We start from the raw sequence: 24,780 nt of genomic DNA on the forward strand, positions 1-24,780 counted from the left end.
AGGCCGGGGGGTACTCCAGAGACTGCGCTGTACTCCCCGCCCGGGGCCTGTCTCGGTGGCCGCAGCACCTGGGGGTAAGGACAGACGAGACGGAAGCAAGGGGAACGACAGGACGAGAGAGGGGAGAGAGGAAAAAAAAAAATTCTGGGTCCGGTTCCCAGACACACTGTCGCTCGGTCCTCAGCCTGCCGAGAGGCTTTTCCTCGCGGTGCCACATGCGATGGCACTGGACGCTTGGTGGATGGCCCGATCCTCGACCGCCTCCTGGCGGCCGGCCATGGCTCCTCCGGCTGAGGGCAGCCGGCAGCGAGTCCCCCGTCCAGGGGCGTAGCAACCGGGGGGGACACGTCCCCCGCACTTTTAGAAACAGGTGATTCTGACCCCTGCTATTTTTTATTTTTTTGGATCCAGCGTGAATATTTCCGGCACCGGCAGTGTTCTCTGATTTGTTACTTTGAGTGAACTAACATTCAGCCAATCACAGAGCGAATCATCTCTTGGGCGCGTCTGCTATGAGCTTCAAATCTCTTGTTGCTGTTGTGAGTTTTCGTTAGTTCATTCACTTTGCTATTAGGCTGTCTGGGATAAAATGCACCCCAGAAAAAAGCAAAGGACGATTACATCCTTTTTTCAAACACACACTGTAAGTATGTTACAGTATGTCGCGATGACACGAATCACGCGATAAAGTTTTCATGTTATGATTTAAACTAACTGTTACTGTAACGTCAAAAGAGAACAGAACCCGTATGGACCTCGTCACGTCGCGCCGGATTCAGTGTGTTAAATGCTCTCCTACTTGTCGCTTTGTATAAAAGCGTCTGCTAAATGAGACGTAACAAATTATTGGTTTCTTCTGTCTTTTGTTGCCAACGTGCTGCTCGCGGAGTAGAATTATCCTTTCACAATAAATCAAAATTGTTTTGCACCGAATATCTTAAAATACTTTATCAAACTTAAAATATATATATTTTTATACTTTATGTAAATATTCTACTTTATGTCCTAACTGGTCTGTAGGAAAGGCAGGCTGTGACGTCACTGACAGAGAGAGGGGACAGTTGCTCAACCTCTCCAGAATGTGTACAGGTGCGATTTGTATAAAAAGAGCAGATTGACTATTTTAAGGCAGTGTTTTCTTAATTGGAACTGCTTGCCAAAATTTTAAGGAATTACACATCAATTTAATTCCTTAAAACAAAAGATCAACCATCAATCACCTTTATTTAGTGATTTTAATAATACAGATTGTGTCAAAGCACTGAACAGTATCAAATAGGAGAATAGAGTAATTTATAATGACAAGATTAAACACTGAATTTCCAGTTTAAGGCATTTTATTATTGAATGCAGAGACGTCATTGTCTAGGTCAGCTCAGTTTAAATAGGATCTGTGTAATCAAATCAACGATAATCGCTAGAAAAAAAGATAACATTTTCTATTTTATGTTCAAACTGTAAAATAAAATTAGTTTTATGTATAAAGGCTGTGTGTTCCAATAGTGTTAACTACTGTATTAATTAATGTATAATTATAATTATATTAATTAATGTATAATTCAGTTTGGAAGTTTTGATTAAAAATCTCAGTTCGATCTTGAAAATATTAAAAACTTGTAAATACATTGATTTAGGTTCTATTGATATATTTTCATAAAATGTATGCTGTATAAAATTACTGTAGATGTAATCTGTAAACTCATTTAACACAACTATTAAGAAGTAAGAATAGTTATTGTTCAAATGTAGTGTAACTGAAATATTTTAAATATCATAAAATATCTTTATCTAAATAAAGTATAGATGGTCTCACATTGGTCTCAAAGTCCTGCAGTATATTTTTAAATTTTGAGGATGATTTCACAAAAATACGTTAATGTAAGCTATCACGGCATGTTCCCAAAATTGCCACTAGGGTGCTGTAAAATGCCAATCGGTATTCTATTTAGAATTTATTATTATGAATATCAGCTTTGGGTCACATCACCATACAGCTGTCCCCCCCACTTTTAAAATGGCTGCTACGCCCCTGCCCCCGTCCCCTGCTCCTCCCCTTAATGGCGGACGGCAGCAGGTTCCGGCCAACGGCGTACGGCGGCGACTCCTCCGCTCCCTCCTGGACAGCAGCCACCCCACCTCGTCCCAGGAGCACGGCATCTGGGTCTCCGTCCCACCTTTCACTAGGCTCCAGCACCACCGCCTCGGGCAGCGTCTCGCGGTCTTCACTCCCGCGCTGCCCGAACTCCGCAGCAACGCGATCCCCCTCAGCAGCGAGGGCTCTCCAACAGCATGTCCCTCCTTCCTCCCGGGTTTCGACACCAATGTAACGTGGTTCGTAAATGTGGGAAGAAGGAGGCGGGAACCGGCGAACATTCAACAAAACTTTAATACCAACATGAACAAAGAAACAAAACGACCTCGCGGACGTCTGCCGGCCACACAAACATAATAAACCATAAAATAAAGTCCAGGCCTGGCCTTCTCTCGTCCTTCACTGTAGTCGCTCCTCCTTTTATGCTCCCGGAGCTCCTCCGTGAGGGACTCAAGGCCGGTGCGCCTCCCAGGTGATGCTCATTAACTCTCGCGCCACTGGCCTCGCACCGTTCCCTCACGGCTCTCGCCCACCCTGGTCGCCACATTGTTGTATCAACTTAAATTCATCAAGTTGTTGTGGTTACCATTATAGTGAAGAGTGAAGGCCATAGACCGTACGCAGATGGCATTTTCTGGTAATGAAGAAGAGCAGCACTGTAATCAACTAATCTTACTTCAAGTTAGAATAAATAGCTAGTCTAGAACATGTTCATACATAAGTTTTTATAGCTATAGCACGTGTATATAATGAACAAGAAGTTACCTATCACTGCACTGATGCCAAAAAAGCTATGGCACAATGAGTAAAGCAATATGCATGATAGTTTAATGTCGCCACTCACAAACTAACATCAAGCTCTACTCTTCAGCACAGTGGTAACCACAAAAATTTCAACATAGAAACTCTTTTAAATGTTCGGCATAGCTGAACATTAAACACTAACAAACCTTTCCCTTTCCCTAAAAAATACATTAAACAGCACTTAATTTCAACACTTAATTTCTATCCCTATGCAAAGCATGCTGGAAGCTAGAAATCCACTGCCCAGTTTCAGTCAATGCAACAGAAATGATTTGTGTAGTCCCAATACAAATGTTTTAAGTTAACTTAACATTTTATAAAATACATTTTAACGTAATTAAATTAAGTGCAAATGACAATTAAGTAAAAAACTAAAAAATTGTGTTTTCAGCTTATTTTGTTTAAATAAACAGAGCAAACAGCTAGAATCATTTCGTTCTATGTTACATATAGTTCAAGCTCTGGGCAAGTAATTAAAGCTGAAGTGTGTAATTCTTTGTTAAATATTAAAATGCTTCCTTCTGTCTCAGATTAATATACAGAGTGGCTTTCTCTGATGACATGTTCACTGGCACAAGGGTTGGACAATAACTTCTTCCCTCCAACGCATGAGATCGCAGCAATAGCAAGTGACAATGATCCAGTCAATTTCCAATGGACAAAATCAAAAATTAAGACCTGCCCTACATTTTTCCCTCATTTAAGAAGCAGTTTCGCTCAGATATACAATAGAGAAGAAAAACAAATCTGTTTCATGGCGACTTAAATCCCTGTTAAATCCTTAGCTAACATTTTCAGCACTGTTCGATACTGAAACTAAACACACCCGGATGTCACTAAATAACCCCACAGTAACATTCTAGCAGTGCTGTACACCTTGGCACTGCAGTTCAGGGTTAACGCCACAAAAGTGGTTCATAACCCAGGGTTAAACATCAAAATTAGTGTGAAACATTGGTTAACCCAAGGTTAAAATTGTCCCTATGGGGTTCCAAAATTTCCACGTATTAACAGTAGCATGAATAGTCTGAAATCAGATCCACTCACTTCCACATGTCCGCATGAACGTCTCACAGTGATCCCAGATTGCGATCCCAGGCAGCAGTGGCCTGGAAGTGGTGAAGATGCCTTTATCAGCTCTGTGATTAATCAGCATATCCATTGACCTTCTTCATGCCAGCTGATCATTGGTACTTCCTAGGTTAAGTGGATCACCTGTGGGCAGCATTTGAGACAAACGATCCACGTAGCATCCTAATCCACCAGACCAGCTCAGCTGCCGACTCTCCCCCCTCCTTCCTCTTTCCTTCTCTATGTATCCCACTCACACTCTTTATTACCATGCCAGGTTCTTGTGTATTCTTAATAATGTAACCATTGATTTGAATTCAAGTATTCTCTGGCTCTGAAGGCTATTTAAAAAAATAATGAGTTGTACCTTGCCGATCGCATGACCGCAAGAGAAATTATTGCACTAAACCGTGGCGTAAGCTTGTTTACTATATCAATCTGTGTGCATTTCCTTTCCCAATTATCCCTGCCGCATGTGTGTAATAGAACCAATGAGAGGAGTTTCTTTAAGCTGATTCATAATGCACGGCATGCTCCGTGCATCCACCACAACTGTATGCGAGGGGAAGATGCTGATGCAATCACATCTGACTTGTTACACAGTTTATCAATGTCTTCCCTCCCTCGGATTCCTGCTTTCCCTTTGGAGAGTATGAAAATACCTCTGCATCAGTCCAGCTTATACCCTTGCTGCCTATTCATCGAGCCCCGTGAAGGTGCAAAAACACAAGGGTTCTCGAACAATAAAATGAGGGCTCTAATGACAAGCGCATCATAAGAGATGGACCATAAACATGAGGGATGGCAGAGCCAGGAATAGCAGAAAGGGTCCAACTCAACCCATAGAGCCATGGAGATTAGAGTGTGTTTTACTGAAGCATGGCAGATCACATTAACGCTACTACATCCAGCCAAATGAGAAGCAGGGGAGAGAAGATAAATGGGTAGGTAGGGTGAAAGTAAGGGATAAACGATATCTGCAGAGGTGAAACTTTGGAGGGATGGTGAAGGCCGAAATTACAAAAACACTTATGAGGTCAGAATTGTTGGCATCCATTTGGGCCACTTCATATGTGGTTTTAAATGTGATATACACTAAAATTGGGGAGGATAAGATTTTTTTTTTTTTTTTTTTTTGAAAGAAGTCTCTTAAAGGGGTGGTTGATTATGATTTCACTCTTTAAACTTTAGTTAGTGTGTAATGTTGCTGTAAGAGCATAAACATCGTCTGCAAAGATCTGACGCTCAAAGTTTAATGCAATGGCAGATATTTTCTTTTAAAGGACTCTGTCTAAGGACTACAACAAACGGCTGGTAGGGACTACAGCAAGCTTCTTCCCAGGTTAATGACTTCAATAATCCTAAACTTTACATAAACCCTGCCCCCAAGAATGCACAACAAAGGGGGTGAGGCCATTTTGGGCTGCTTTAGAGAAGAGGAAGAGTTGTTGTAGTAGAGTGTTGTTACCATGCCGTCATTTTACGCCAGACTCCTTCACAAACAAGGGTCAATTCAACGCTGGATTTGCACAAAAGATTAACATGACAGCACATGCTAGTCGATGAGTTGAATTAACTCTACAGTAACTACATAAAATTATCCACTAACCGTTCTGAAACGTCCAGATGCTTTCTAAAAGTTGTAACTTCTTCCTGAGTCTCTCCATCAGTGTCCAACTCAGGTATGGACAATGTAAGGCTGAACACCGTTACTGACAATCATCATTTTGGCTGCTTGAGATTCTCCTGTTTTGTTGAGCAACCGAAGCGTGAGATGTTAAAGCTCCGCCCTCTTCTGGAAAGCGGGCCTGAGCAAGTAGGGCTCGCTGCAGCCAGTGGACATCCAACCCACATCCAAATGTGATGTTAGAAGACACGCCAATGCACAATATGTCACCTCGTGACTCTTCACTAAACCACTCCACCATTGGTTACGGTAACGGGTAGGTTTAGGGATCAGTGTTTGGTGTAAGCAATCAGTACTGTGACTGACGAATAAAATCTTACGAATCGGCTGCAGGGCGGCATGGGCTTGGATGTGGGCCAGGTTGGATGTCCACTGCAGGCTGCAGCCAGACACTTCGCAAATTTCGAATTAACCTTCCTCATAGCCATTCGTTCTACTGCATTTTATGTGAAGCCAAAAGAGGGACAAAATCTCGTTGAATTACACAGGGCCGACAAATATCTACTTATGTAACAGTGTAGATCAGTTTGGTGGTGTTTTACACATTTTGTGGGATATTATTTATTAGTCAATTATGTCCAAAATGAATGTAAACAGACATTGTGCATTAGGCCTAGTGTAAATGCAGCCAAAGAGACTAAATCCAAAAACAGCAGGAGGAGGTGGAGTAGGCAGTTATTGGAGACGGTTTAGAGATCCACCAAATTCTGTAAACCACATAGTTTAATCTAACAGGCATTCATATCAAGTAGTTTTATTGTCAATCCTCTCATTATAGAGCCAGTTTAAGAAAAAGGATTCAAAATAGCTTCACTGCAACCATAGTGTGCAGTGAAACAAAGGCACCGACGGTGACAGCTGACAGCAATGGAGCGCTGGAATATTTTCTCAGCACGACTTAACAGAGGTCTTTTGGAAACTGCCATTACCTGCTGTCCGCTACAAGGCGTGTTCCCATTGCAAATAATGGAATTGCATAATTACACTCTGATATGGCAACCACATGCAATTGAACGAACCGAACAGACTGAGCTCAACAGTAATTTATGAGAACCGCACGCTTTAGAGCACACCACTTTTTGGCGCATTTTAGCCAGGAGCGTTAACCGTCAGTGAGCTAGCGGAGGATTTAGAGGGACAGACGTTCAAAACAGCAGGTGTGTTATTAAGCAGCGCCTGGTCATATTTCACACTCCAATTCAGCAGAGCAGCCGGGAGCTGAGGTTGCGGCTCACTCACTGTGCCGCAGTCCCGGCATGGATAGATTCTTCCGCTGCTTTGTTATCAAAGCGACAAACACAGACACGATTTAATACTTCTCAGTCATGGAAGAGAGTGGCGAGCCGTGCTTTTTCCTCCACGTTTGATCATGCCTCAGCTTTTCAGTCATCTCTGACGGCTGAGTGATCTGTCTCCAAATATTCTGCGATTCATTTACTTCTGTGAGGCCTGGGGAACGTGTGACGATGCAATTCTGAACTCTTGCATTTAGCAGTAAATGAAATTTAGTGTCAAATCTAACAAATCTGTTTGGAGAACGTGCTCTGCAGTGGGCAAATAAAAAGATTACTGGGGTGATGAAAGGGAAGTCTTTGGCTGGATGCTGAGATCACACCCCAGACCATCTGTAGGGGATTGGATCTTTATTTACTCAAAGTCATGCAATATTTGCATGTCTGGTTTTGATTCTGTTCCACATATTGAGTCGAGGTCTTTCGTTATTGGATTACGCCTTGCGAAAAATAACAGCAGACACTTTTGTTCATCCTTTGTGCACTTCTGAGATCGTGAGGCATATCAGTGACGCCTTGGTCCGCACAAATGCCTTGGTGACCTGGCAACCTCAAGAACCAATCAAGCTGCCCAGCTGTGACCTGGCAACCAGAGCAGCCAATCACAGTGTCCTGCTGTGACCTTGCAGCCATGGCATGGCACAGCAACTTGTGCAACCATGATCATTAGCCAGCAACCACCTGTCACGTCGCTCATTTCTGCTTGTCTGTGGAGGTCAAAGAATCGATTGTAATTGCAGAGGATGTCTTTCTTTGTAAAATGATACAGTCTCTCTCTTATGAATAAGATGTCGATGGGGTGTCATTTTCTTTGACAAGATGTGTCTTGATGGTGGGTTACAGCAGAGCTAATTTATCTGTTCTGTACCTACAACCTCTCTGTTTCTAGGTACAGAATAAATTTCTGTTCTGATTTTCATTTCCCCACAATTTAATGACCAAATAAACTCAGTTAATTTTAGGTGTTTTGAGGGTAGGATTTTAATAAACACTCTTGTACAGTATTCTATAATGCATGTCCGTTTTGTCAGTTGTATCCCATAATGAGCACATTCCCTAAATTGATGACCCAGTAAGAGAAATACAGTGCAACACAATCCTGTAATTCAGGCTAGGTTGTAATTTCAAGCCCCTGGCATATTAGTTATGCAATAGTTGGAAAATGGCTGTGGAGCTGCTGCCCTTTACTTAAGGAATTGAGTCAGATTTCTTTAGCAAGAGGAGCCAAATTCACTGCAGCACCTGGAATGAACGCATATGGATGTGTTAGTTAGTTCAAGGGTTAGTTCATCCAAAAATTAAAGAATTGTTGATCCAAACCCGTAAGATTTTATGTTCACTGATCAATGTGAATAAAATCCTAAATTCAAACTATTTATCATATAAAGCGAGTCTCTTCACATATAAACCGTGTCACTTCAGAAAATTTTGACTAACCGCCCCAGATTCCAGATTCATATGGCTTCGTTTTACAATTTCTTCTGAACTTTTTGAAGCAACAAAGTGTTAGTTGTGTGGACTGTCAATGGATTTAAAATAATTAAAATATGTTCATTTGTGTTTTGAAGATGAATAAAAGTCTTACGGGTTTGGAACAACATGAGTATCTGATGACAATTTTTCATTTTTGAGTAATCTAACCCTTTAAGTATTTGGGTATCAAGAACTGATTAATTTTTAAGAAAAATTACAGAATGGCCAGTGTTGTCTGTCTCTCATAAGCCAGTTCTTTTTAGTGAATCAGAATCACACAGCACAACCAACGTAGTCCAACACTCAAATAAAAGACTGGTTGGTTTGTTTTAGTGAATTTACACTCTTAGAAAAAAGGTTCAGTGGGGTTCTATATAGAACCCTAGTGTCCTTGATATAAATTTAAAGAACCATTAATTCCAAAAAGTTTCTATAAGGAGAAATGCCTTAAATGATTGTGTAATACTTTCATGTTTAACAGGTTATTATTTCTTTTTTTCCCCTTTTTTAGCGATAAAGTATGTTCATAAGCTAAAATTCTATTAAAATTAAAAATGAATAAAATTTATTTCATAAAATGATCCCATTATGGGACCCCCTAAAGGTTTATATGTATGAAGTGCTTGACAAAACCCTTTAAGGTTTTTATAGAACCTTTTCTTCTAAGAGTACAACATACTGCTCAAGTGTAGTCTGATTCCTGAACGAATCACTCTAATGGGCTGGTTCTTTTTAGTGATTCAAAATCATTCAAACGAGTCAGTTCTTTTTAGTCAATTAAAAACATACAGTGTAAACCAGTGTAGTCCAATTCCTGAATGAATGACCCTTATGAGCCAGTTATGAATCAGAAACATACAGTGCAACCTGTGTATTTTGATTCCTGAATAAATTACTCAGTAACACTTTATTCGGATGGTCCCCTTTAGACATTATGTTGATTATAAGTACAGTAATGTTGAACCTTCATGTCAACTAACTATTAGTGAAGTATTAGTAGACTTTCTGCTTAATATCTGCTAACACTTTATTTTGATGCTCCCCCAACAGACATTCTAATAGGGGCTTTTGCACCGAATAGTTCTAGGAACTGAGTTATAGGAAATAGCCACTAGGATAGTTCCCAGAGAACTAATTTCTCCCCCCGGGCCATGTTCCTGATTGAATTTGCAGTCCAGTAACGCTCAATTAATACTCTATTGAGAGTTAGTTGACATGTAGTATGTGCAACAATACTTATAGTCAACAAAATATCTTAAGGGGATCATCAAAATAAAGTGTAATGAATTATTCTTATGAGCCAGTTATTTTTATTAAATCAAAAACATATAGCACAATCAGTGTAGTTGATTCCTGATTCCAATTTTTTTGGAATCAATTGGAAATTTGCACTATTTTCCCCAAAATATTCCTTAAAGGATTAGTTCACTTTTAAATAATTTTTTCCTGATAATTTACTCACCCCCATGTCATCCAAGATGTCCATGTCTTTCTTTCTTCAGTCGAAAAGAAATTAAAGTTTTTGTTGAAAACATTCTAGGATTTTTCTCCTTATAGTAGACTTCAATGGGCACCAAACAGTTGAAGGTCAAAATTAGTTTCAGTGCAGCTTCAAATTGCTCAACTCTAAGGGTCTTATCTAGTGAAACCATCACTCATTTTCTGAAAAAAATTGAAAATTATATAAGTTTTAACCAGAAATGCTCATCTTGAACTAGCTCTCTTCTTCTTCACCTCTATTAGAATTCCAGAAGTGTAGACACTACACAGTTACTGCCCTCCACAGGCCAAAGTTTGAACTAATTTTTATATGCAATATGCTAGTTCAGTAGTATATAACAATTAGTTCAAACTTTGGCCTGTGGAGGGCAGTAACCGTGTAGTGTCTACACTGCTGGAATTCTAATAGAGGTGAAGAAGAAGAGAGCTATAGTTCAAGATGAGCATTTCTGGTTAAAACTTATATCATTTTCAATTTTTTTCAGAAAATGAGCGATGGTTTCACTAGATAAGACCCTTAGTTCTCTTCTGGGATCGTGTTGAACAATTTGAAGCTGCACTGAAACTAATTATGACCTTTAACTGTTTGGTGCCCACTGAAGTCTACTATAAGGAGAAAAATCCTGGAATGTTTTCATCAAAAACTTTAATTTCTTTTCGACTGAAAAAAAGAAAGACATGAACATCTTGGATGACATGGGGCGAGAAAATTATCAGGAAAAGTTTATTTAAAAGTGAACTAATCCTTTAAATGTATAAAAAAAAATCATTAATGGAACCATTCAGGAATCAAAAGCGGAACCAGAATAGTTTAATTCTTTACAATTCCCATCTGTATAGTTTTGAGGTTCAGAGAACAGGAACACACAATGTCAAAGATTTAGATCATTCCCCCAACTGTGAGTGTGAGCCTATCAAACACATGAGATCTGGCTGCAGGTCCATTTAAACTTGAATTAGATGTCAAATTACGCGGTTATCTCAGCATCAATTCCATTTGACTCTCGCCAACCTGCAGACAGTGTGGATATGGCTGTATCTTAAAATGATCCATGCCTTTAGATCTGAAGAGAGAGATTTAATTGGTCCCATTAAGGCAGCAATGGAGTGCATCAGGTGTCTGAATTACTGGCAGAGACAGTGAAAAGTGGTCCACAGGGACGTCTGTAACCTGCTGCCAGATCTTTCTGTATGCAGAGGGAGTGTGGGGAAGAGCTGCTGACCTCCACGTGCTGCAGTTTTGCGGGGCTGTGCATGACAGCGGCGAGATTTCTCTCGAGAGTCAGTTTTGCCTCATATTCCCCCAGTCGCCTTCAACCTTGACATTCTTTTCGAAAAGCATGTGCGGATATCCATACTAATTCCGGTGACATCCAGTCTGCTGTGTCGTGATCCTATTCCAAGCAGCCTGGGAAATGCATCTCAGTCCTCTTAATGCAAGCATAGCGAAAGACATTGAGATAAAGACGGCGTACTGCTTGCTGCACTGTATACTGAATATAGCTACATGATAATAGCAAAATCACAATTGTGATTATTTCTTTTAATTTTGTAGTTGTGATTTATTATTTATGATAAGTGGACAATACTACAAAATCACTGACTATCCCAGTGTTCTGGACTCTCGCAAACATTCCTGTTATAATCCCCCCAAAATGAAAATGGTCATCATTTACTTAACCTTGTTATGCATTCCAAACCCATAAGACTTGTTCATCTTGGAAACACAAATAAAACCTGATAGATTTCTGTCCCTCCATTAAAAGTATATTCCACTAAAACTTCAAGATTAAAAAAGTTCATAAAGACATAAGGAAAAAATGCAGTTTATATACTATACACTACAGAAACAACAGTATGCAGCAGCAGAGCTGGCTTTTCGATATATTGGCACAAGTAAGAAAGCCTGGGTTATGTGCACACCAATATCTCCTTCTGTAACAGCTTATCAGGATCTTCAGGATTACTACAAACCTCAAGGGACTCTGCGGATTGGTGGCCCTCCAGGAATATTGGAAATCCCTGTCATATATTGAAATCGATAGAAAATGGCCCAAAATAGTTAATGACCTTTAGCTAAATAAATATTTATTTAAAGTTTTTTTTTTCTTTTTTTTTTTTTTCTCAGATAATATCAGTTGCCCGTCTGGTTGGTTGGCAACTGAAGCTCTGCCAGAGGCAGCAACATTAATATTAGCATACCAATTAGATCAGAATCCATTTCATAAGAACAAGTGTGAATAATTTAAATAATAAATTAACAATCACAGTGTTGATTAGCTAAAGAAGAGGCGAGTTACAACATATGGACTGTGATTTCAGACTATCACAGTCTCCCTCACTCCATAGGCTTGAGCAAAAGTAGCTACGCACTTTAAATGTTTGTAATTATTATTGTAATTTTAATTGTGGTGATGAATTGAAACTTTAACTTTTTTTATAATTATTTACATTTGGTCTACAGAGAATCTTTTTGCACTGGTTTTGTTCCAATCAGGCAAAAAACCTAGGACTACAGTAATTCACAACAGTAGGTTTTGCAAAAACATTTTGTAGCGCTGCCTTGTGGCCGAGATCTCAGCAAGAGTATCAGGTCCCATTTACACTAGTGCGTTTTCATTTTAAAATGGCGTTTTAAAAAGAAAACAATCCTCGACTACTCTGGCGTTTCCACAGAGTTTCAGAAATGGTCTCCGTCTATACTACACGACCGATAAACGCATGTCACATGACCGTTCATGCACACTGGGCATGCGTGTACAAGTGTAAACTGTTGCCTCTTGCGTATGTAGGTAGCTGCAGTATTAAAAAAATGCAGAGTTTAAAGCAGTACTAAGTAACTTTTTTTACCTTCATAAATAGTTTTCTAAGTCCTTACGATGGTTAATTGACTTGCAGTTGTGTGTTTGAGGCGAGCACGTCTACGCCAGAAAACAGCACTTGCAAGTTGAGCTGCAGTGACCCGAAACAATCTCGCCTCATGTTCATGTTCACGTGAGAGTGACAAAATGCTTTATGGTAATTCAAAAACAAGGTATATATTATGACTTTATAAGACAATTTCGAAAATTACCCACCTCCATCGAGATTTATTGTACTGTATTTGCAAAACTACTGCACTAGTGAGCGTTGTAGTCGTTGTAGTCCAGAGCTGCGCTTGGAGTATTTACGACAGTGTGATTCACTGAAGGAACCTGTAGGGGGAGCTTCGCAAATCTTACTGAGTTCTGCTTTAACTGCACAATCGCTGCTAAAAATGACAAAAAGCCAGCAAAGATTGCAGTCATCATGTTATTGTTTACACGGTCGCCAAGGATACGCAGAGCGAATGTTGGCAGCCACGCCATCGATTTCAAAAGTCTCCGTTTTGAACTTGCAACAACCTAAATCAGCTCTTAATGTGTCGTGACAGATTGCTGTAGCGCCTCAGCTCAAGCAGCTCGTAAACCAATCATCTCTTCCTACTAGTTCATTTATAGCATCAAATAAACATGAATGAACATGAGAAAGAATGTTGTTTCAAACACGGAAAGATGTCAGTACACACCGTTTTTTAAGTTCAAGTCCTCCGAGGTTAATCTTCTAACTCCTGACTGCTTTGTCGGACAAAATGACGGATTCTGCATTATGATTAGTTAGATCACTTGTCAATCAAACTCCTGGCGAAGGGAACGCTAGCGCCGCCCTGGAGGCTTATCACCACTCTGTATGCCGCACACATACATGGGTGTATTTCATTTGTGGCACAACCCCAGGCCACTTGCAGCAGCTGCTAAGCTAATAGTTCTCTGATATATAACCAGCGCCTCTGGGTTTTGATGTTGATGAGAATGTGGAAATGGAAACAGTTCAAGAGAGAGAAACAGAAAGGTGGCCTGAAACCTCTCAGTCGAGTACTCGGCCTAGTGCTTCACTTACAAAAGCAACTCTTGTTATTTAAAACATGTAGATTCGAGAATCGTTAATCAGCCTTGAGCCAGAATGTCAGCAAAATATATATTGCTGTAACAATCTGAATTACCCAAGGCACCTACGCAAAAGCGAAATCTCATGTTTCTGGCTGGAGTTTCATTATTCATCTCAAAGTCTGCTTGATCATGGCCCATGTCACGTCTAACTTTGAGTATCGATGTGATGTAACTCGGCTTGGGCTGTGTTTTTGCAGCGAGAGAAGTTGCAAGATCAATCAAGAGTGTGTTGGGAATAAACGGAGCAAGAGAAAACAGATAACTGTAGCGATTCTCATCAACTGTGAGAGGGCGAACGTGTTACCGAAGCCACTGAACAAGTAGAAAAATGGCACTCAACTCGGAGGAAAAACATTGGGTTCGGGGGAAGGTGAGGAAGAGAAGGATCGGTGTCAGCCCGTCAGTTTGGAGATACATTATTGAAGACTACAGTCAGCCGCACATAGTCATTCCTCTGTGGATCCTGTTTATCACGATGTATCTGCTGTAAGGTGCAGGATTAGTGTGAGCGCTGGCTGGGAGTTTGGAAATAGATGGTGCAGTGAAGATGAAGGTGTGTGGGAGAGAGGAACGGAGCTTGTGATTTATAATGTAGTGTACAGCAGGTTCTGTATAAAATGATTCAGGATACATCCAATCCTTATTGATTGGAAAACAATAACAAAAAGTGAGTGACATGAAAACAGAGAGTACATTGTGACGTTGTAAAATGGGCAATGGGCAATTGTGAAAGAAGTCATTGCATATGGGGTGCTATCATAGCAAATTAAAATATTTTTGTAATTAACTTAAGTCAGAGAAAGCAAAATGTAGATCGGAGGCGGATGTTTTGGGTGTAGTTGGCGGAGAATGAGGTGGGGGAGACGGGTGGGTAATAAACCAGAGTGGTTGTGTTAAGGGATTGCAAATTCAAAGTGCTCTGTGAAACAGAGAAGGAAAATGAGCCCCACATAAACGCGAATCTCTCTCTCTCTCTCTCTCTCTCTCTCTCTCTCTCTCTCTCTCTCTCTCTCTCTCTCTCACACACACACACACACACACACACACACACACACACACTCCTTTCTAGATCTCTTTCTCTCGCAGTTTATCTCAATCTCTCTCTCACACGAACATACACACATTCTCTCTCTCGCGCGCGCTCGCTGTCTCTCTCTATAAACCCAGCACATTCTCTCTCCCTCTCAGTCTCCTGCTGCATCAAACGAACACATACACACTCAATGCTGTGACTTCGTTTATTCGTTTCTTTTGTTTGGGTACTGGATTTTTATATCAATCAGCCACAACGACATTATTTCTCCGTTTTCAGCGCTTATCGGGTTTCACTTCGAATTCAACCTGTCGTTTTTCTAAAGACGCGCACAGAAGATTCCAGTGGACCGTATGTAACACTGCGCTTTCCATAAACAAACATGTAACGTTATTTATCTTGCTATATTCGTCCCGGGTTCAGGAGAAGCGTGAGTATATGACTACAGCACTAAAAACTCTTGAGGAAACGACAGATTGTTATTGTTTTTCAGCGCTAGCATTCGTTATCCCGCGTAAATGTATTCTGTTGTTAAATCTTCAGTTAAACCTCAGTTTTAGACTGTTTGTAACGTATCGTTAATTTTTAATGTCATTTTAAAATCTGTTGACTTCACGGGGCTATAACGTTACATTGGCTACTTAAAACTTTTGTGAATCTTTGAAACTTCGTATATTTTAAAACAGTTCGTGTAAAACCCGGACTTTTCTGTCTTAATTGACTTTATTAATGTGACTAATTTGAACGCAATTTCCTCTGCACACAGGTATATTAAATTACGAAACGAAACCTCACGCATTTGAATCGTCATCGATGTCGTGTTTATGTTTTCGTCCTGAACGCAACCAAATTGAAAATGTAAAAGTGTGTTTTAGTACATGTAAAAGTATAGGCCTATTACAGGTCTATAGAAGTTTAGGGTAATTGGTATTCACGTGAGATTTTGATTCATTTCAGCATTGAGTGGGAATGAAATTTATACTGTCCAAAATAAGTTAAATTACTGTCAAACACCTCCAGCTTTGCCTTTCATGTAAAATAATATCAATAACATAAACTGTTGGTACGCACTCCTGCCCAATATGGCCAAACTATCCTGGCAGCATCACAGCAGAGGACGGCGCTTGGTATCAACTTCCTACTTTGTTTTGGCCACCCTTACTTTACTGTTCTCCTGGTCCTGCCCGGTTCTAGGCAAGAAGAAACTCTACATCGGAGCCCTGTTTCCCATGAGCGGCGGATGGCCGGGTGGCCAAGCATGTCTCCCTTCTGCCCAAATGGCCCTGGATTTGGTGAACAAGAGAACGGATATTCTTCCGGATTATGAGCTTGAATTAATCCACTATGACAGTATGGTAAGTGAGCACTGCATGTGAGCCTCTTTAATTACTTTCCATTATTTGAACTGTTTGATATCATGCACTTGAGTGTGCATTGAACTAGTCATTCTATAAGAGTGTTTGCTTGCTATTGATGTTATTTATTCAAACATTGTGGAGTGTCATTATCAGTGGCTTGCTGAAGATTTGTGTTCACAGGAGATTTCTGAGCAAATTTACATTTTACTACAGCATATTGGGTCAGCTGTAGTATGCTAATAGGGGTTTGGTGGACGCTAATGAACATTATGTTCTTTAAATGGGAATTTGTACTCCATTTAGTATGACTTCATTAAAGCTGCGCAGAGGAATGTTTTGACAGCATCATATTATTAATCGGTTACGCTGTCACCTGAGGTTTGCCTGCAAAAATATATTCATTGCAGCTCTTTATACCTTCCGCTTTCCTTGTCTTTCCATTTGCTTGACTCTCTCTCCCTCTACTTCTCTCCATCTTTCCCACCTGCTTCCCTCCTCCCCCGCACAGGACATGCCAATGCATACTCCCTCTCGCACACGCACACATATGCAGAGTGCAAACCAGAGTTTTCGACAGAGAAGACATACAGATACATGCAGAGCGCAAACAGTTAATTCCCTGTGACTGCTCGGTGTTGCTAAAAGCTTTGCCGTGATTGGTCGGAACGGGTCTGCATTGGAACCCCGCTTCAAAGATACAGGAGAAGGAGGAAAGACTGGGGGTGGAGGTTGGCATGACAACAGTTACCAAGACCACTGCTGTTCAAACAAACACATAAGGCCACAGATTGCTCTGACAAAAGAAAAAAGCATGCCTCTTTACCATTATTGCATAAACAGAAGCAGAAGGATAAATAGAAGAAATTAGCTGGCTGGTGTAAGACTATACGTTTAATCAGACATATGAAGTGCGGTTAAAGGCGGTCTGAACTCGGACATATTGAAAGCATCGTTTCTGATTCCCCGCGGTAGGTGGATGTACTCAGGACCCCTGCGAATCTGAATGAATACATGCACACACACACATGCAGAGAACTGTTACTGATTAGGATTCAGCACCACGGACAGCTACATTTAGAGAGCAGAAAAGCGCTGTGTCATCAGGAGGTATAAGGCAAGCAGGAACATTTCATTTGAGTTGGGTTTTAGGTATTCAGACCCAAATGTTCCCTCCTGAGCCACAGAAAGAGCAGTCTCATTAAACTTGCACCCCAGCATGGTTCTGGACCATTCTGAGGACGCCTCTCTCCGTGGGGGACAGGGATGGTACGAGGGCTTATTAGTATGGACTGGACCTGTGCCTGATTTCCCCAGAGCCCAGATGTGAGATCCCTTGGCCTTAACACTTGTGTCGTAGGGTCATTAATGTGTTTTTGGGGTTTGTTCTTCCACTGATTTGAATGACGGAGGGGAATGGGGACGCTGAAATCCCTTGTTCTAGGTGTTGTCAGTGCTAGAGTTAGGCTAGTATTTAAAAACAACTCATATTAAAAAAGAGTGTCAAATAGGGCTGTGCAATGATATTACATGTTCATTTGACGGATGCTCAAAGTGACTTACATTCAAGGTATATGTTTTATCAGTTCATGCATGTCCCTGGGAATTGAACCCATGACCTTGTGCTACTGTTTGAGCAGCAGGAATGCTATATTATACAAATAGTGTGGGTATCATGATTATTTTATGTGCTTTTAATTAGGCAATTAAGTTTCCTAAAGAGTGCATCATTAGACTAGTTTTGCAATCCTTTCTTGTCCTCCAGCACATGAGAATGTGAGTATTGAGACGGATGCTTTAATGGCATCTAGTTGATAAGTTTGATTCAAATTTAGTGAATTTAGTCAAACTCAGTCATATTCCCAATTAGGGGTGTAACGGTTCTCTGGAAAAAAATTGAAGCGTATTGTACTTCACCCACGGTTCAGCACGCACTTGCACCGCAATCTTAAATCTGTCAGCGCATTAATAAATTGGTTTGCTGAAAATTACAACTCTTAAAACAAACAAGCTGATGTATGCTTCTGTCGATGGATACGCATTCTGGCTTCCCAATACGTTACAACAGTGATGATCAAAGAACGTGGACAAAACAGTCACTCTTTGTAAACTTTGTACAATAGGAGTGCTGTATGCTCTAATACGACACGTCATTTACACCGCCATCACCCGGATGTTGATCGCGCGCGAGCGCAGGTGAGACCGGAAAAGCACATGTTGCTATCTGTGTTTAAACTAAACTCATTTAAGTCTTGCCGATTTAAACATTCAAGCGCATGCGCAGTGAGAAGATTTGTGTGTGCACTCATCCAAAGCATACAAACGGAAAGCCACGTCTCAGACAGCACGCAAATATTGAGTTCTTTTTCAAGTCTTGCACTTGAACGGACAAATTCACACAAAAATTATGTCAACATGCCTGTCTTAGCGAGTATCCTAGCAAACATAGTAGGTTATGTCTTAAGTAATCAGAAACAGTCGAGAAAGAAAACGCATGTGTATCAGTGTCAGTGCATTATGTCTTAAATTGATTCCTGCTGTCTGTTTTTTTTAATGTTAATCAAGCCAAACAACAAAAAATGAGTAAATCACTCATTGCTCTTGACTGAATAGCTTTTGTTGCCATAATAATACTTAATCTTTATTTAATTTACACAGTGATGATTATATAGTGTTATTTTACATTTGATAACATTCAATTTCTGTACCTGAAAACTGCTGTTATATACCTAAATAAACTGAAAAGCACTGTTTATTTTATTTGTATTTTTGCTCTATTGTATTTATTTGCTTGTAGTTTGATTATTTGTTCTTATTTTCTTTAGTCCTTTTTTCCCTGAACATAGTACATACTGAACAGTACCGAAACGGTTACCCTAAAACGGTAATAAAAACCAAACCATGAGTAATTTGAACCGTTACACCCCTAGTCCCAATATGCTCTTATACTAGAATTTGCTGCACTTCTGTTCTACAGCAGTGTTTCCCTACCCTGTTTCTGGAGGCACACCAACAGTGCACATTTTGGATGTCTCTCTTATCTGATCCATCCATTTCATTCCTTAGAGTCTCTACTAATGAGCTGATGAGTTGAATAAGGTGTGTTTGATTAGGAATGTGTACTGTTGGTGTGCCTCCAGAAACGGGGAGGGGAAACTATTCTACAGCACCACGGCAAAGAAAAATGCTTTCGCTGACTGGGAAAATGTCTTTCTATTGTGTTGTCTTCACTGACTGCATGCAAAAACAAACATACAGTCCAACAAATGTAGTCTGATTTAGGAACACTTTTTTTAATAAATCGGTCAAAAAACTCACGAAATCAGATACAAGTTTGCATCAATCTAATGAATTGAATCTGCTGAAACCATCAGAGCAGTAAACAGCAGACTCGCTCACTAATTGGTATTTTAGTTAATATTTACACTGTTCAAAAGTTTGGGGTCTTCTTTTAAGGGAAGTTACTTTATATATTATTATTTTCAGTTTCAATAACTATTCTCTATTTGAATATGTTTTAAAATGTAATGTATTCCTGTAATGGAAAAGCTGAATTTTCAGTATCATTACTCCAGTCTTCAGTGTCACATGATCCTTCAGAAATAATTATAATTTGCTGATATGCTGCTCAAGAAACAATTTTTATTATTATTATTATCAGTGTTGAAAACAGTTGTGCTGCTTAATATTTTTGTGGAAACCATGATACATTTTTACAGAATACTTTCATGAATAAAAAGTTCAAAATAACAGATTTCTTTTTTTTTATTATTGATTTTTTTTTTTGTAACATTTTAAATATTTTTACCTGCATTTAATGCTGAATAAAAGTATTAATTTATCTTACGGAAACCAAACTTTTAAAGATTTGTGTGTATTATAATAATTAGTTGATAAATACAATTATACTTATAATTTAAAGATAATATTTTTTTAGTAACATGGTATTTTAATTAAATCAAATGTTTTTTTTTGTTTGTTTGTTTTCTATGTAGTTAGGACTGTGTACATAATACTCATGTATACATAGTCAAACCAAACTATCATCATCATCAAATCAGTTTGATAGTTTTTCCTTCAGAAAGATTTTTCCTCCTATCTCATGATAATCTACCTTCTGTGTTTTCAAAAATTCAGAATGCAGTTCTTGCAGTTGTTTTGATTCAGTGGAACCCAGGTGCATTAAAAAAGTGAGGCTCACGCATGACTTCCCTCAGTGTTAGAAAGTCGGGGCTCTGTCTTCCATTCTGTTGATACGATTTTGCTGATGACCCCCTGAGAGTCTGGAGAGAGTCAACAGCAGCAGTCTCACCACAGACTCCAGAGGGCATACCGTGTGCCTGAACACATTATGTGCAATCTGGCTCATTTTATTTACTTTATTAAAAAGAATGTGTAGGCATGTGTGTCAGCAGTTGATATACTGTAACTGTCACGATTACCGTCATTTCCTGGACTCCAATTCAATTCCCATAATCCTCCCTGCCAGTCACATGCACACCAATCACCAATTGCCACATACAGCTGAAGCTCATTATCTGGACTATTTAAGACTCACACACACCACCTCATGGTGAAGTCTTGTTTCACCCTGTGTACAATTCTGAGCGTTATTACCCCGTCTGCCCGTCTGCCTGTCTGCCTGTGTGCCTGTTACCGATCCTGTCTGTTACCCGTTTACGATTCTCTGCCGCCTACCTTTGGACTGTGTATTGTTTCCTGACCTGTGAGTGCTATCTGCCTGCCCCAATCTACTGCCTGTATCCTGACCACAATTCTGCCTGTACCTTGCTGTTCCTGTTTGCCCCTGTTTTGACCCTGCCTGTACGACCACAATCTTATTTAATAAAGCTTGCAAATGGATCCCTGCCTGAGTCCCGCTTTGTTACAGAAGACTTCGCCACAACAATGATCCAGCAGCTTTTCTGGTGAACACTGGTCTGGTAGGAACATTGCATTATTGTTATCAGGGCTCAAGCAGGGCTCTCGATCGCTGGAGGATTACATTGAAGAATATTTGGACATTGCATATTGTTCAGACCTGCCGGACTGTGCACCGATAGACTTTTTTTGTGATGCCGTTAACCAACCTCTTCAGAACAAACTTAGACAAGAGGGACCGCGTTCATCACTTAGTTGCTTTCTGGTTTATGCTTTGTTGTCTGTTGGCTCTCTATTTACTGTGGGTGTAGCAGAGAAATGCGACATCTCGCTGAATCACGTAATGGTCACCGCGCAAGAGGACCCTCACAAAATGGCGGCCGCCATCATAACAACACCAAGTCAAGTCAGCACTGATTATCCTGAATCAAGTCAAGTCACAGTTGATCTCCATGAGCCAAGTCATGTCTCAGCTGATCTTCCAGAGTCACGTCACATCTCCGCTGATCACCCAGAGTCACGTCACATCTCCGCTGATCACCCAGAGTCACGTCACATCTCCGCTGATTGCCCAGAGTCACGTCACGTCTCCGCTGATCACCCAGAGTCACGTCACATCTTTGGACCCGTCCGAGAGCAGAGAGGACTGTCATCCAGTGTGGACGATTTTCTTGTTGCCTGTGTCTATGGACAAGATGGCCGCTTTGCCAGCATTGAAGAACAAGCTGCTTGCCCTGCCGGCGCCACCCGAGCTCCTTGCCCTGCCGGCACCACCTAAGCTCCTTGCCCACGAGCCCGCTACAGACCCCACTCCAACCCACGTGTCCGCTACTGCCACCATTGAATCCCCCAAGAAAATTTGAGGAGGGGGGCCATATACCTGTGAGTGAGGAACTTGTGGGTGGGGAACCTGTGGGTGGGTTTACAGGCCCGCTAGGGCCGTCTATGGACTCTGACCCGCCGTGGCTGCCCGACACTCCTGACCCGTCGTAGCTGCCAGACACTCCTGACCCGTCGTGGCTACCCATGGCACCTGACCCGCCATGGCTGCCCGAGGCACCCGACCTGTCGTGGCTGGCCGACACTCCTGACCTGCCGTGGCTGCCCATGGCACCTGACCCGCAGTGGCTGCCCGAGGCACCTGACCCACCGTGGCTGGCCGACACTCCTGACCTGCCGTGGCTGCCCATGGCACCTGACCCGCAGTGGCTGCCCGAGGCACCTGACCCACCGTGGCTGGCCGACACTCCTGACCCGCCGTGGCTGCCCAAGGCGCCCGACCCGCCAAGACGCCTAGAGTCCTTGGACCTGCCCTGGAGACCTCCTGACCTGCCAGCAGGTCTCCAAGGCACCCACCCCCCCTCCCCAGTTGTTCCATCCACAGCGCGAGGACGCGCCTTCCGAGAGGGGGGCATTATGTCATGATTACCGTCAGTTCCTGGACTCCAATTCCCATAATCCTCCCTGCCAGTCACATGCACACACTCCACACAAATCACCAATTGCCCCATGCAGCTGAAGCTCATTATCTGGACTATTTAAAACTCACAGACACACCACCTCATAGCGAAGTCTTGTTTCACCCTGTGTACAATTCTGAGCGTTATTACCCTGTCTGCCTGCCTGTCTGTCTGTCTGTTACCAATCCTGTCTGTTACCCGTTTATGATTCTCTGCTGCCTACCTTTGGACTGTGTATTGTTTCCTGACCTGTGAGTGCTATCTGCCTGCCCCAATCTACTGCCTGTATCCTGACCACGATTCTGCCTGTCCCTTGCTGATCCTGTTTGCCCCTGCTTTGACCCTGCCTGTACGACCACAATCTTATTTAATAAATCCCTTCCTGAGTCCCGCTTTGTTACAGTAACTCTCTCACATAACTATGAAATGTCACATTAATTTCATGCTTTTGACAGGAAGTCATTGTAATTCAGAAAAGAAAAGCAGTTTCTCTCTAAAACTATTCTTTTGTTGCAATCGAAATAATTGGAGTGATTTTGCTGTATGTTTAGAAGAAATTAAAAGCATCAGGAGAGACCGAAATAGAGATATTTCTCAGGATAAGGATGCCAGATTAGATGCCAATAAGTAAAAAGCAGTCAGTCACCACAGGGTTCTGCCAATTGAATTTGTGATTGCACCAATCGAGCCTTGAATCATTTTAATCTAATGTTTGATTTTGTTCTTTTTAGGTTTTTCTCCTGTTTAAGCTTCTCTTTGTTCCCAGAACAACAGAAACCAAACAAAAGCCCAGCTTTAGAAAAGCTGGCTGTGCTCAAGGCCACTGGCTGCAACTCCATTTACTCTCAACACATGATCAATTGTGGCTTTAACCTACTATTATCATTTAAATGAGATATTGATCTTTCATTGACAGTAATTTTAAGACAAATGGGGGGAAAAAAAGATGCTGATTGTCAGCATCGGGTTAAAGACTGATGAGAGTACATGTCCAGAAAATAAACATTGTTTCTTGGTGTAAATATGGGCAAATGCATGTGTCCTTGGATCACTCCAGCTTCCCCCTCTATGTATTTATTACTTTATCTGTCTCTGCCCCTTTTTTCATTCTGCTTTCCATTGCATATTTATCTCTACTTATGTGATTCAGTATGAAATGAAGTCTCCCTCCCTATGGGGGTCTGTATACTGTAGCAGCGAATATATATATACAGTGGGAAATGTATTGGGGGTTTTTTTTGTTTGTTTGTTTTGTTGAGCTCTGCAATTTTGAGCATGAAGTGACAGAATGCCTCATGAATAGTGACAGCTGTGTTTCAAATTTGAATATAGATTATATATTTAAATGTTTTTTTCTCTCTCTCTGCTTTCAGTGTGATCCCGGAGAGGCCACAAAGCTGCTGTATGACCTGCTGTATACAGAGCCTATAAAAATCGTCTTGATGCCTGGCTGCAGCTCTGTGTCCACACTGGTGGCCGAGGCCGCTCGCATGTGGAACCTTATAGTGGTGGGTTCACTTTTAATGTTTAGAGATAAGCTGTCATTGAAAGAAAACTCAAGGTAACTCGAGGTTTATGATGATGACAAAATGTTCTTTTTCTGCAGCAGACCTTGGAATTTTTTTTAGACATCCGATGAGAATTTCAAATGGGCGAATTCAGTAATATGGAAATTTGTTTACATTTAGGTTCTGTAGAAAAAATAGGGTGGTTCAAGGTTGTTAGAGGTTTAATTTACCCAAAAATGAAAATTCTGTCATTAATTACTCACCCTCATGTCGTTCCAAACCTGTAAGACCTTCGTTCATCTTCGGAACACAAATTAAGTTATTTTTGATTAAATTTGAGAGCTTTCTGACCTTTGATAGACTGCAATGTTATTACCACTTTCAAGGCCCAGAAAGGTAGTAAAGACATTGTTACAATAGTCCATGTGACTACAGTGGTTCAACCTTAATGTTATAAAGCGACGATATGTAGTGATGGGCGATTTCAAAACACTGCTTCATGAAGCTTCGAAGCTTTACAAATCTTTTGTTTCGAATCAGTGGTTTGGAGCGCCAAAGTCACATGATTTCAGTAAATGAGGCTTCATTACATCATAAGTGTTTCAAAATTTCAGTGGTTCACTTATTTTTTTGGTGAACTAACCCAAATTAATTGC

The 24,780-nt window shown here is 40.9% G+C and overlaps 1 protein-coding gene across 1 annotated transcript in view; it reads left to right on the forward strand.

The window, feature by feature from the left end:
* gabbr1b (gamma-aminobutyric acid (GABA) B receptor, 1b) overlaps positions 1-24,780 on the forward strand; it is a 94,447-nt gene that overhangs the window by 21,242 nt on the left and 48,425 nt on the right. The window contains exons 6-7 of the mRNA XM_067411679.1: positions 16,115-16,275; positions 23,990-24,124. Of these exons, the coding sequence (XP_067267780.1) occupies positions 16,115-16,275; positions 23,990-24,124 (296 nt within the window). The remainder of the gene's footprint in view (positions 1-16,114; positions 16,276-23,989; positions 24,125-24,780) is intronic.

This window comes from Chanodichthys erythropterus, chromosome 15 (assembly GCF_024489055.1).
Source record: "Chanodichthys erythropterus isolate Z2021 chromosome 15, ASM2448905v1, whole genome shotgun sequence".
In the NCBI taxonomy this organism is placed as follows: Eukaryota; Metazoa; Chordata; class Actinopteri; order Cypriniformes; family Xenocyprididae; genus Chanodichthys; species Chanodichthys erythropterus.